This window comes from Xenopus laevis, chromosome 2S (genome assembly GCF_017654675.1).
Source record: "Xenopus laevis strain J_2021 chromosome 2S, Xenopus_laevis_v10.1, whole genome shotgun sequence".
Classification (NCBI taxonomy): Eukaryota; Metazoa; Chordata; class Amphibia; order Anura; family Pipidae; genus Xenopus; species Xenopus laevis.
The window spans coordinates 94,620,089-94,635,271 of record NC_054374.1 but is presented as its reverse complement, the minus strand read 5'-3'; the positions used below and the strand labels follow the sequence as shown (position 1 = coordinate 94,635,271).

The following is a 15,183-nucleotide window of genomic DNA, read 5'->3' as shown; positions in this document are numbered from 1 at the left end:
TTCTGGTGGCACTTTTATGAATCTGGCCTTCGGTTTTGTAATCGGTATTGTAATCTAAGTATTGTAATATAAGTGCTAAAGCATCGTATTATATTTTTAAGATGCAGCCTATTATCAATTAAAATCTTGTGGAATAAAACAACTTCCAAATTGTTTGAACATATTTACATAATTCCAAGGCGATTACTAAATATTTATAATACAGGTGTGGGATCTGTTATCCGGGAACCCATTATCCAGAAAGCTCCGAATTACAGAATGGCCGTCTCATATGGGCTCCATTTTATCCAAATAATCCAGATTTTTAAAAGTGATTTCCCTTTTCTCTGTGATAATAAAACAGTACCAAGTTCTTGATCTAAAATTAAGATACAATGAATCCTTATTGGAAGCAAAACCAGCCTATTGGGTTTATTTAATGTTCACGTGATTTTCTAGTTGACTTACGGTATGAAGATCCAAATTGCGGAAAGATGCATTATCCAGAAAACCCCAGGTCCTGAGATAACAGATGCCAAATGATTTCAGGCCTAATTCACCCAACTTTACATATATTGGTAATGGTAGCTGTTATTTAATCTTGTCTTCTGTTGGATTGCATTTAAATATTGATAATGATGAGCAAAGCTCCTAGGATCGCTTCAGTACCCTTCAAATTTAACATAATTTTCCAAATTTTCCAAATTGTCAAAGTTAAATTTGATTTATTTAATAGTGGGGCAGATTTTGCCTTATTCTTCCCCACATTTTGCAAATGTATACTCTTTGGTATTAGTTTTGCAAGCATATTAACTGGATATCGATCCCTCTCCCAAGTGCTGCTGGGTGACGAGGCTTCTTAGAATTAGCCAAGAATACAAAGTGACTGCTGTTTGATAAGCCTGACATGGCCAAATTCTCGGTGTAATTATGTAGCAAATGTTCTTTGCAGCTGCCAGCCTGTGTGCCCTTTGTGTTATTATTTTGCATATTGTTAATGTATATCTTGAGCTACAATCTACTTCTTATGCTTTGTCAGTTGCCCGCTTATATAGAAACGCTTTTTTTAGAAAAAGGATCAGAAAAGCACCTTCACAAAAAAATGTGTTTCCACGTGATTTGTCTGTATCATGTATATACACACACACACAGACAGACAGAGAAGTCAAGGGCATAACGTGCATATTGGCCTGTCACGTTGGGAATGAATTAGTGACACATTTGCGACCCTATTGTAAGAAATCAACTTTCCATTCCTCCCTTCACCATCTGTCCGCCTCAAGTAAGCGCTCCCAGTTGGACATGACAACGTGAAAGTCCCAAGTGTGTCTGGCTCCACTGTCCTCCTACTATTCTATGTCCCATATGCTCTCACCTTAACTCCCCCCCTCCAGACACACACACTTGGATACGCCCTGAGCGCCCCCCTCTCAGGCTACTCTGTTAGATGCCCCGTCCTTCTCTGCCCAGGGGACATGTAGGGCGATGTGCGTGTTATGTTTTCGCATCTGGTTCTTTAAAGGGGCCGTGCAGAAGCGAGCCTCCCTGTTCTTCCCCTCCTCCTCCGGTGACCTCACCAACTCGGGCTGCAGCTCGGATGAGGAGGGGAGCAGAGAGTTTGCGGAGCCCATCAGGCGCTGAAGTGTAGGGGGCGTTCAGGCAGCATATTGGTGTTTCCTTGTCCCGCGGGTGCTGTGGAGACTCTATTATATGTCTTTAGTGGCCTTTGCTAAAGGTTTCCCTGCGGCTGCCGCTTCCACACTTTTCCTCCGCTCCCTCGTCCCTAAGCCATGGCCAGCAGCAGCAGCAGCAGTAGTAACAGTAGTACGAGCAGCAGCGCTCTAAGCGGGCGTCTCCCGGGGGCCCGCAGCGCTAACCCACGAAAGGCCCGTATACTGGGCTTGTTCGATGCCATCCAGGATGCCGTGGGACCCCCGAAACAGGCAGCGGCCGACAGGAGGACCGTGGAGAAGACCTGGAAACTGATGGACAAAGTGGTAAGAGGAGGCGGGAGGGGAGGTCGCGGGGGACCATCATGTGAGCAAGCCGACCCCTGCAGTGACCTGAAGAGTGCCAGGGCTATTGTTTCCTACTAACTAGTGTGGGGCTACTAGTACAACTCGCATTAGACAAATGGTTGCTGGGCTCTTTAACCTCACATAAACAAACTTTCTCTTTCTGATGAGACACTAGTACTATGGTGGAAATGTTGTCAAGTGACAAGCAAGTTCCTAAGGAATAGTAGAGGTCACACAATCTTTATATTGTATGATAAACACAGCTTTACTGGTAGTGCCTCGGGCCTCAGGCACATCCTACTCTGTATTCTGATGGCAGTCTGTGTAAAGTCTGTAGGCTAACTCATCTTATGGCTACAACGGCCTATTTACTCCTGGAAGTCAGAGCGCTGACAACATAATATGACAAAAGGAGTTTTTCCCAAATGTTTGGGGGGTTTCACCTTATTGCAGAATGTGTCTACGTTACCATATTTGCTCATTTGCGCTGCGATCAAAGGCAGGGGGGCGGCTTATGCTTTAGTTTCAGAAATCACCCTAAAATCAAGCTGGCAGCGCAAAGAGTGGGGGGCGTAATCGGGGGTAGGCAGTAGTTACACCACTGACTGTGATACTAGTGGTATTTATATGTTGCTTGTAATTTATTATTTTGTATAAATGGTTTAAATCCAGTATACTAAAGCATATGCTTGGTTTGAATATACAATCGTATGCTAAATTTACAAAGGTGTGCATTGGGCCATTCTTGAAGTTGTTGCGACAACACTCTCGTTTCAATAGTCACTGATTAAAGTTGCAGCTTCTTGTAACTTTGCTCTGGCAGGTCAGGTTGGATCACAGATTCAGCATTCAACTCTGACTTCAGTAGGTCAATGAATACATGAGGCCCTGTACAGATCAGAACCTTCAGATCTGATGTAGAACTACAGACAACAGGTCCAACTAAAACTACGTTTTATGTGTCTGTTTGCAAGTTATGATTTCACCAAACATGATGCATCTTCTCAAAACTAGCCGCCATGCTGTTCCCACCTTTCACATTGCTTCTCAATAGTCAAGCAAAAGAAAATGCCAGTACCAGCATCCGGTTCAAACACTGCCCTGCAAACTGTAGCATGTGTGAGGTCTCAGTAATTGAAGAGTGTGGCCGGTAGGGGTAAATACCTATAACTGCTCTGTGCTACAACCGTAGGTAAAATATTTTCTTGTTACAGCTCACCAGATATACCTACAGCACTCCTTCAATGGTTGGACTGAACTTTATGTATTCATTTCCATAGCTGTAGATTCCTGGCGGCAGCAGAGGGGATCATGGGAGTCATAGGTTAACTAAATGGGCAGTGTATAAAACTAGAATTTTAATTAAACATATAATAGGGGTTATGTAATAAAAGGCCCTAACTTTGTCCATGAGCAGAAACCCATAGCAACCAATCAGCAGGTAAAATTTACTGGTCACATGTTAAAATGCAAACATCTTATTGGTTGCTATGGGTTACTGCTCCTGGGCAATCTTAGTTCATATGGGGGAAAGTGAATTGGAACTTGGATGTACAATTATAAAATAAACAGAATGGTTACAAAAAAATGTAATTCTTACAAATTGTTTTTCTGTTGTTTTGGAAGTACGCGTATGGAATCACTAACGGGAAGGCCATGCAGGTGCAGGCCATACCTGTACCTGTATATTAAAAAAGCTAAGCAGTTTATTAAAATGCCAAGGCCTTTGGAAATTATTCTAAGGCTTAGATTTAGCCTGGAAAGTATGAAGAGGCAGAGGGTGACAACCCTTATCAGCTGGATGTCTATATAAATTATAATTGACTTTATGTGGTATTGTTCTGGGTGCATATATTCTCTCTAGATGTCCAATAGTAGGAGCACATGCGTATGACCAATACTTTATTTCCTATATTGTCACTTGCAGGTTGTTTATTGCCTGACAGGGACTTTCGCGTGGGTTTGGGGTCCTTTTGGAGGCTTTACATCAATGCATGGATGCATGAAGAAACTACTGATACTGTGCCTACAAGTGATGCAGTTGGTTGTATCTTTAATACATGAATGCACCAGGCATGGGTACAATGTTTTTAGTACTATTGTGTTAATAAATAACACTAAGCAGCTAGTTTGCCTGTTCCTTGCCTCTCTACCTCCTAAAATTATTTGCCATTGCATCGTGAGTGAGGGTGCTTTAAGAGAAGAGCTGGACATTATTTCCAACGCTGTTGGAACTTCCATAATCATTTAATATGTCTTCAGTAGAGATGCACCGGGCAGGATTCGGTTTGGGGTTCGGGCAGGATTCAGCCTTTTTCAACAGGATTTGGCCGAACGCTTTTGCCCAGTCGAACCAAATCCTAATTTGCATATTCAAATTAGGGGTGGGGAGGGAAATTGCATGACCTTTTGTCACAAAACAAGGAAGTAAAAATGTTTTCCCCTTCCCACCCCATATGCAAATTAGGATTCAGATTCGGTTCGGTATTTGCCTGAATCTTTCAAGAAGGATTTGGGGGGTTCGGCCGAATCCAAAATAGTGGAATTGGTGCATCCCTACTTTTCAGTGCCATTTGGTGCATTTGCTTGAATAATACAGGTAGAGAATTATAGTACTGTTGTATGCATGCCCTGAGAATGTCTTCATTTGCCAAGTAAATTCTGAATTTGTAGTCTAAAAAGAGATGTTTCTAAAACACACATCATACAGCTTCAATACCACTTTTCTTAGGCTATTGATTATTTTTTTTAAAAATAGTTTTAAATGCATATGTGTTTGTACATTTGATTCTTTATAGGACAAGGCTTAGAAATCTGTATTTTATTTTTTATTAGAAGGAGGGTGAAAAATCTTGAGGCATGGATAGGCTGGTGTGTTCTCAGGAGAGGGCTGAGGACCAGATGCTTCTGCTGATTGAAAGCATCCTGTGTTATTAATAAACTGGATTGAGGCTTAATAGCATTTGGCTTCAGAAAAGTTTATTTTTCCTCAGGGTAAACACAAATGAGAAATGCACACAAAAACTATTTGTACCTCTTGTAAACTCTGCATTTTTTAAAGTTTGTAAATTTATTTTTTTATTTTATAAACCATACGAAACATACTTACATGCTTTATCTTTTTTGGTACCTCAGTGGTTCATGGTACAAATGTCAACATAATACAAAACACAAATTACAGTTCCTCTTTAGATATAGGCCACACTTTAATCAAGATAATCTGAAGTGTGATTCTTCCATTCCCATATTTAGCCACTTGTGTTTCTTTGTGTATGTCTATTGATAAAGACAGGAGATATGTTGGCCTCAAAAAAAAAAAACAAGCAAAAAAAAGGTGTGATATCTGTGTGGGCAGCTAGCAAGGCTGTCTGAAACTTAAGCAAGTGTTTTTTCTTTTTTTTTAAAATGACACATAATCTATAAAAATTGCACCCCTTGTATTTGGTATAAAGACAGCTAACTTCTGCAGGGGTTGCATTTCAAATTTTGGCAAGCTTTTATAAAGTACTCAGTGTAATATCTGTTTAGCAGCCGAATACAAAATAAGTGATTCATGAACTGTTATTTTATTTTATACAGACATACCCTTTCTTTTTGTCTACATAGACATGCCAGGTTCACTCTGCTCACAGGCACATTTTCCCTTCCCACCGTAGGCTCATACAACACCCCCCTCACCTTGTTCCAGTGGGGTCCCTTTTGCTTTACAGAAAATCTATGCAGTAGCCACTGTGAAATGCAGAGGGGCTTGCAATGCAGAGAGAGTTTATGTCTCAGAATATACCCCTTCACATAACAAGCTAAGGGAGGGATTGCATTGGGATCCCCAACCTTTTGAACCCGTGAGCAACATTCAGAAGAAAAAGGAGTTGGGGAGCAACACTAGCATGAAAAATGTTCTCGGGGTGCCAAATAAGTGCTGTGATTTTCCATTTGGTAGCCCCTATGTGAATTGTCAACCTACATTGATGCTCTTTTGGTAGTAAACATGCTTTGAGGCCACTGGGAGCAACAATTAAAGCGGTTGGAGAGCAACATGTTGCTCACGAGCTACTGGTTGGGGATCACTGCATTAGACTGTGACTATAAGGGTAGAACTACATGAGCGGTCTTACCTGCGATAGCATCCGTTCAGATGTGCTGTGATAATCACAAGAGTCATATCGGATGTTCCAAATCTAAGGTAAGTAATAGGAATGTCGGACGTTGTCGCTGCGTGCATCCGACACAACGCGACTGTCTGATGCGAACGTTGCATGTTGTGTCTTCATCCAGCAGTCGTAGTCGCAGCGACAACGTCCAACATTCCTATTACCTTAGATTCAGCGCATCCGTCTATGCATCTCGCCCGTGACTGTTTCAGCACGACTGTGAGTGACAAATAGCCCGAAAAAATTCCTCTCTGTTGGAAATAACTGAATCGCCCGCAAAATTTCCTCTAGAAGTAACTTCAGAAGAATAAAGCGATATGTTGGTTTTAACACTAGCAATTTCAATAATTTCCAATGAAGAGGTATTTTGCTGTCGGCAACATATAAGGCACAAAAAGTTCCCACACAATTATTTTTAAATGGATCTCTCATCTGGTTGTGGCTTGCAGAGGGGTTTCTGAAGGCACATTTGTCGATTTGCTAGGAAAGTTTCCTGTCCTCTGCTCATGGTTGTTGCAATAGTGGTGTATGGCTTGAAAAAAAAATCAACTTCTCTTAAGCTAAATTTCCATTTAATGAAATGCACACTGCAGCTTGTTGTGTTATTCAATGGATTTCAGCTGTTTAGCACAATGGAATGGGGAAGATAAGGCTGAACTGCTGCATGGATAATGAAACCACCAGGCTAGTTTATTAGCCATCTCTGTGCTAGATAAGGTAGATTTCTACAATATATTCCAAAATCCTGTCACAGTATCTGAAATGGTTTATTTTCTGTGGCACGAAGTCTTTTTCACACTGCAAATATTGTCACCTGCCTTGATTTCTGCCTGGATTTTGACTTTCAGCTTCTTAACCCTTGTGTAGCAAATATTGGACTATTTCTTCCTGCCTGTGCTACAGCTTCCTCATTTGTCATAATTGCCACCTCACGAATGCCGCTGGGCCATGACATTGTTTAAAAGAGAACTAAACCCCCAATCAGAAAAGCCCCATTCAGAAACCCCCCATTGCTTCCTCCCCGCATAGTGCATTAGTGCAAAAATTGTCCTCAAATGTCAGTCTCCCGTCTCCATGCAGTGCAGTGAATTGAGAAACTAGATTGACATTTGGAGTTTTTGTACTAATGCACTATGTGGGGTGGAAGCAGGAAGGGGGTCTTATGAGGGGGTAGTGGATAGAGCTTTTCTCATTGGGCAGTTTAGTTCTCCTTTAAATGCTGTAGTGTTTTGTGGAATCTATATCTGAAACGAAAAAAAAAACAGTTCAATAGCATTTTTAGATAAATCTTAGTATCTTCTATTGCATACCATTTATTTTACATAAAGCTGAAGTTAAATTAGGAGATTTGGTAACATTTAATTGTTGCCACATTATAATTCATATTCAAATTTGTCAGCAAATATCTTTACTTAAATTTATCCACCTGACCAATAAATCAGTCTATTTTTGAGAAAGGGCCAAGTTATCAGCGTTCAGTTGGGTTGACAACTTTTGGCTTGGGAGACCATTGCTATAGCATTTGGATTAAGGCCAATAATAGCAGATTGAACCCTGTGGATGTCTATATTGTGATCATGGAACATTTTGCTTCCTTTGTGATTGATCTGCATCATCATTGGATGAAGGTTATCAATGTAACTGGCCCAAAACTTGGCAAGTAAATGCGCCCAAAACTTTATAGCTGATAGGACCGTCCTGCTTGCATGTGTTTTATGTTGTGTGTTATGTGTACTGATTCTTGATGTGAGAAGGGTGGCTCATTTGTCCAGATGATTATTGTTTTTTCCTGTGTCTATTTGCTCCACCAAGTTGCAAACATGCAGTTGTTAGTAAGAAGGAATTTATTCTCTGAACGTCAAATATAGAATTCAAGTTCTGGTTTGTCTTGCATGTTTAATAAATCGACACCAAGGTCTAAGAATATTGTTCTCACCCTAAATTAGGTTAATGTCTACCTCTCAGACCTCCATATACATGCCATCCATTTCTTTTATATAGGAAAAGCTATCAAATATACCTAATGTTGGGCTTTTATTTTCTTTAAGCAAATCTCATTCTTTCAAGGCTAATGTTGACATGTATGCTTCCAAGCCAGTATTAGACACTATTCCTCATGAAACACCAGCAAGCGGAACATAACTGTAGCTTCAGTTATTTTTCTCACGTCATGGTAGCCACAATAACAGGGCTATTTTATGTGTCCAGAGGTACAGCACACCTGTGACACATACGATGACAACCCTTGTATTTGTCTCCACTACCTGTATTATGTGACATCTGGTCTTCTTTTCCTGGTTAGTGTTTGCATCTTAAAGATGTGCCAATTGTTTGCTTAGTCACTCGTGCATGTACTCTAGGCACTGACAGCGCCCCAGAGAGAGGGCCACACACGGAGTGTAAGAGAGAAGAAAGGAGAGCAGATGTTACAAAGCACATGTACCAAAGTATATTTGGATGAGGATATATCTATGTTCCTTTTTAAAACACACATGATCCTGTATTATTATTATTTTCTTTTAAATTCCCAAACTATAATGTGTCACAAGGATATGTGCCAAATTGTGTATTCATCAGACAATCAAACGCAGGAAATCAAAGGGGTTGTTCACAATTGAGTTAACTTTTTTAGTATCATGTAGAGAGTGATATACTGAGACAATTTGCTATAGTTTTATCTTTTATCTTTTGTGGTTTTTGAGTTATTTAGCTTTTCATTCAGCAGCTCTCCAGTTTGCAATGTATGCAATCTGTTTGCTAGGGTCCAAATACCCCTAGCAACCGTGCACTGATTTGAAAAAGAGACTGGAATATGAATAGAAGATGCATGAATAGAAAGTAATAAAAGTTGCAATAGCAAATGTGTTCTAACAGTGGAAGAAGATTTGCGAATTTTATAGTTTGCGCCAGTGAGCAGTGAATGTAATAAAACTTCTTACTGAAAAAGTTAAGTTCTCTCCAAAAGCTTACAACACCTTCAAGCACTTCGTAAAAGTGGGCAATGAGAAATTAGAAATAGAATTCGCAATGTAATACCAGTTTAAATAGTATTTAACATTTAAATAGTATTACATTGCGAAATGCGAATTTTAATTCTTATTTGTGCAAATTGTTTTGTTCTTTGCGACCTTTATTACATTCTCCCATTAATGTATCATCAGTGCTTAAAGGCAATGCCAATCCAAAAAATATTTTTGTCTAATAAAAGAAAATAATTCTTAGCAACTTTACAATATACATACATATCAAATGGTCTTTGGTTTTTAAGTTGTTTGTATTGTTATTTAAAGCAGTTTTTGTCTGTCCCTTAATATTTTTTGCAGAAATGATGTAAGACTAGGCAGCTAATTAACAGACCTGTTTTTACTAAGACTTTTCCAACATTTAAAAAGTAACAATCAGGACAAATGCTTTTTAATTCTTTTTTAATTTTTTGTCTGGATGACTGGTACACTTTAAGAATTTGTTTGCCTTCAAATCCTGCAAAGTTTGCTAGGTTTCAACCAAACCCTGAACTGAATATTTGGTTTGTTTGTCTGAAACCACTGTACTTTGTAATATATATCATTGACCAGCAAAACATATATTTTTTCTTAAGTCATCAGTTTTCCTTTAAGGATATAATCAAGTCTTAGAAGAAAATCTGTATGAGGCATATGCTTCAACATTTGTTTTTGTGTAGAAATGCATCAACAGCATATAAGAACTGGAAACACTGACACATATATTTATAAAAACATGTCTTTTTGCAATCAACTAGGAATTTAAAGTATTCATTTATTTTACTATTGGCCTGTTAGTATAATTTATTTCTGTTTGGGTTATTACATGATTCTTAGAGTGGGTTATCTACACAAAGCAAATTAATGTCCCATTGGGATTCAATGATATGATGAATGTTGGAGGGAGCTGTAGTATATAAATGAAGATTAGCTTGTGCAGACTAAAGGATAAGGAGAAAAGTGCCTCTGAGTCAAAGGCTTTCTAGATATTCCTGTTTGGCAAGAACTCCATCAGGTAGGCAGAAGATAAAATAGTTTGCCTTTATTGGCCTTCCTCTGTGAAGGCAACATCATCACCTGTAAACGTAGTAAGTCTTGGACAGGCTGCTTGTTCCTCATACATGGCTGCAGCTTTATAAAACTTCTAACTTGTAAAACTGCCAAATGTTATTTTCCAGTTTTTTCATTTTTAATGACACTTGTGATCTTGACCTTGAGCTTACTTTTTTATATTCTTGCTGAGCTACTAATTCTTGGACCAGCTTACCTGTAGCACACAATGTGTTTTAACAGTCACTATGCTCCTTAGTAAGTAATTTCACAAACGTGTGGTATAGTGAATCACTTGCCAGTACAAATGGAGGGTTTGGGTGCCAAGTTGCAAAGCTATAGCCAGAGGGAGTGGGTAGCCAGGTGGGCTTGCACTCCAAAAAAATTCAACATGCAGGCCATAAGTATAAAAAAAGTATCTTTATTCAGTTTTCATGTCCATAATCAACCCTTTGAGTTTCGTGCCACAGAGCACATTCCCAAAACGTGTCCTCTTCCTCTCAAATTTTGCTGGTGGTACCATAAACTTTAATTACACCACTGTTCTCTTCCTTTTATGAATCAGAAGTGTGCCTTATTACTTTTCTCTATAGAGACTTCATTCATTAGCCTACACACTCTAAGTAGGCATCAAGTCAGTTTAGCATATCATCCAGCTTTCATTATATGCGGGGTCAGGCCAGCCAGGTGCCCTAGTCAACCTGGCCAGCGACTTGGTGCGCTCGTGCTCAAACAGACCGGACGCTATCGCGTATGCCCCAAATGGACGCAGGCGTATATGCAACAAGGGATGCTGGCGCGCAGGCGCCAAAGTATGCGCAAGCTGACAGTCTAGTGAAGAGAGGGGACCGAACATGGGGTAGCCAGGCGGCGGAGAATGTACATGCCTGGCGCCCTCCCAGCTTTGCACTCTAGGCACGTGCCTACTCTACCTACCCCAAGTTCCGGCCCTGATTATATGCACTTATCAACCACTACCATTTCATCCCAATAATTCCCCAATTAATTTGCTTGCAACCTTTCCAAAAAGTGATAACTATCCTATATACCTGTATATGAGGTACCACACTGTACTAAGGGTGCAAGAACCCTGTCCAGCAGTGACAACAGAAGGCTGATTTGGAACCAAGCACAGCCTTCAGTGTGTGTACAGTCAGATGCAATTCCTTCTATAGTTTTTTGTGACTATGACTGAAACCATAACCCCCCAACTGCAGATTCCTTCTCCTCAACTTTCATCAATTATATCTTGTATCATTGTGATTTGCAGGACTTTTTTCAAAATCAGGGTTATTTCCTAGAACAGTGTCACCTAGTACATAGGCAAATAGTATATGAGTCCCAGAGTTGTCTGTGTTCAGAATTGGCCATTATAATGCTTTGCAAGTTTCCTTGAAGACTGAACTGAAAGGATGTGAGAAACCTTGACATGTGGTTTTGAAAAAAAATTTAGATAGTACAGAAGAAAAATGTTTTTTACAGTGCTTTAAAGGAACAGTTCATTGTTAAATTAAAAACTGGGTAAAAGGATAGACTGTGCAAAATAAAAAAATGCTTCTAATATAGTTAGTTAGCAAAAAAATGTAATCTATAAAGACATAATAGCCAGAACACAACCTGCTTTGCGGCTCTCTAACTCTGAGTTAGTCAGCGACTATAAGGGGGGCCACATAGGATATAACTGTTTAGTGAGTTTGCAATTGATCCTTAGCCTTCAGCTCAGGTTCAAAAGCAAACCGTTATGACCCATGTGCCCCCCAAGTCTCTGATTGGTTACTGCCTGGTAACCAATTAGTGGAAACCAAGAGAGCTGGAGGAAGTTGTGTTTTGGCTATTATGTTAGACATCCAGTCCTTTATACATTACATAGTCGGCTAACTAACTATATTAAAAATATTTTTTTTTATTTTGCACAGCTTATCTATTTACCAAGTTGTAATTTCTAGACTGAACAATTCCTGGGATAACTTCAAGTAATGGGATAACTTCAAAAAAGCACTTTGTCATGGGATAAATAACTTCTATAATGTTCAAAGTTAGCTTCACTTATCAACAGATTTATTTTTAAATATTTGTTTTCTCCATCCGAGGCTAGTAAGCATTATTGCGCTGGAAGTATCACATCTGGGGGCACTTATATGATTATATCACTTGTTTAACCATCTGCAAATGAGTACATTTCTCAGTTGAGTGTTTCAAATCAAGTCAGTGGTAGGACTTTTGGATGACTTTTTAATAAACATGTTTAAGTTAATATATATATATATATATATATATATATATATATATATATATATATATATATATATATATATATATATATATATATTTATTGTGACATGCCACTCGCCTACACATGTACTTTTAGGGGGAAATTAGCCTTTGGTAGGCAGATAGCATAGGATTTTGAGCTAAGAGACAGGGACACCAAGGCTTCAGACAAAAAACACAGGTTTATTATGCACTGGGCATTCCCAATGAAAGTACAACAAAACACAGTTCAGCAACTTCAATGCCAGAACTTTCAGGGTACAATTCAACAAGGTCACTGTAAAACATTCAGGGTCCCCCCCCTCTGGTCGCTCACCATCAAGGGAAACTCTTACACTCTTGCAATTTGAAGTATTTGTGCTTCACACTCAGCCCTGCTGGCTTCCCCTCCTGGGACTCACCAGTGTGGATATTAAGGCTCCAACCTCTGGAACTCTCTTGCTGACAGCAACGCTCCTTCTGCCAGGCAGTGTGTCTCTCACAGCACCACACTTCCCTCCACTCTAGGAGGTGTTGAAGAGCCCTGAGCTATGGGAACACAGCCCTTTTGCATTTTCAGGTAGCTCCTCTCTCAGCTGCCACTTAATTACATTGCTGAGAGGGAATATTAACCCTACTTGATATGAGCATTCATTTGCAACCCTTACAATGCAGTTTAACATACTCTTTTATGTGCATTTACCTTTAAGACAGTGGTGTTTCCCAAACAACCTGTCACAATATATGTGTGTGTGTGCGTGCGTGCTTTTGTCAGGTAAAAGTTAGTATTGAGCTTTAGTTCTCCAAAAAAAGACAGAGCCCATTCTGAAAAGCTTGGCAAACTGCCTTATCATCCCTGTTGCAATCCCTGGACCGGTTGTCTAAACCGCTCAATATAAATTCTGTGAACCAAAAAGGAACAATTTGTGTTGATGCTGCCAAAAAGGAAAAACGCCCACCCCTCCAGCATAAATAAAACCACAAATAGAGTGGCTGCATTGAAAACCATGCTAATCTTTTGCTGCCTATAGTACATTTGTTTTTATTTCCATTTAATGCTAAAAATATAACAGTACTGAAACCCTTAAAGTGATACATGTAGTATAACTAGAAACTTGTCATTATTACCAAATGTGTAGGACTACCCAGTTTAATTCAAAAGAGCCCCCAAGCCACCCTCAGTCTGGCCTTGCTCCCCCCCTTTTAATGTCCACCATTTCTGTAGAGAAAGGATGCTTTCCAGCAGTCACGCCAGGCTGGTATGATCTTGACAAGGGGACTCCTCAATTGACCCTTTGCCTTCAGCTATCCCATTGAACCCCATTGTTAGATACCGTAATGAGACACCAGGAGCCAGAAATGGTGAAAATGGCCACAGCATTTATTTACATTTTATCAAATAAATAGGACCTTGCCAGCCTCACCCAAGGCAGTATTCAAAGCCAGAATTCCATAAGAGATCGCTACTATGCTCTGCTGCTCCTCAATTGAGATCAGCACTGTTTCATTATATCCACCACTGAGTATAAGGCTGCCTCTGCCTACGAGCAGGAGCTGCATCTCCTACTATGAGAGAGGTTCAGCAGCCCTGCAGTCGGTCCGGAATCTGCAATGTGTCGATGATAGGAAATCCAAGCAGGCTGTCACCTAGCACAAGCAGTAGTAGCGTTGGTATCAATCAACCCACTGTGCAGTCACAGGAAAGAACCTCCTTTTTCGCTCTTCAAAAATTTACCTGTGCAGTACTCTGGCATGGTCCTACTGCCACAATGAGCCCAACTGGAAACCTTCAGTTGGGTTCGTCCCCACCATATCTTTTTAATTATTGGTTATTGGTTAATAAAACATAGAAAAAGAATGAAAAAAAAAATTAAATGTTCACATAATATCTAAGCATTTCCTTTGTATCACACATTCTGTACCCCAGGATGGAATAAAATTAGCCATTAACCTTATGGAATATATATATATTTAAATAATGAGGTATGCAAAACATAATTAAATGCATTCCTTCGTTGAAATAACTTTAACTAATCTATGACCATGTCCAATTGCCTGCATAGCCAGCTACCCCCCCTGTGAATGTATAATTATTGGACAGGTTATAGCAAGGTGGGCTTCCTACTAGGTTGCCTCACATATCAGCCCAAATGGTTCACTGCTAAGGAACTGGATGAGCACAAAAAGTCAAAACCACTAAAAACATTCACTTGGCCAGGAGACTTGGCCTAGAAAATCATGCCATTATTTTTCTACAAATTACAATTTACTCTGCCCACGTGGTGTATTATGATGCTAACATGGTAGGCAATTTGATTCCATCCCAGATACCAACTTACCCTTCTTTTAATAACAATGAAGTGCAAGTCAGCCTGCCCATCAGCTCTGGGGACCCACAGCTGTCCCTGCCCACCTCCAAGGGCAAGGTCAAGCAACCACTTACCATGCTGGTCCCATAGCTGCCAATCCACGTTGTGGAGATCTGCTCAGACTGCCAATCCACGCTGTGGAGATCCGAGCTCTGACTGCCCTTACACGCTGTGGAGTCCGTGCTCCGGCAGCCCTTCCACACTGTTGAGAGCTGTCCTCTGACAGCGCACACACGCTGTAGAGCCCCTCCACACTGTGGAGCCCGTGCCCCGACAGCCCTTCCACGCTGTTGAGACCTGTGCTCTGACAGCCCACACACGCTGTGGAGCCCATCCACACTGTGGAGATCTGAGCTCCAACAGC

The 15,183-nt window shown here is 40.2% G+C and overlaps 1 protein-coding gene across 1 annotated transcript in view; it reads left to right on the top strand.

Moving 5' to 3' along the window:
• Positions 1 to 1,627: 1,627 nt before the first annotated feature.
• The window catches only part of cblb.S (Cbl proto-oncogene B, E3 ubiquitin protein ligase S homeolog), a 126,804-nt gene continuing 113,248 nt past the window's right edge, over positions 1,628 to 15,183 (top strand). Inside the window, 1 exon segment of the mRNA NM_001091321.1 lies at positions 1,628 to 1,976. Coding sequence (NP_001084790.1) covers positions 1,770 to 1,976 — 207 coding nt within the window. The 5' untranslated portion in view covers positions 1,628 to 1,769.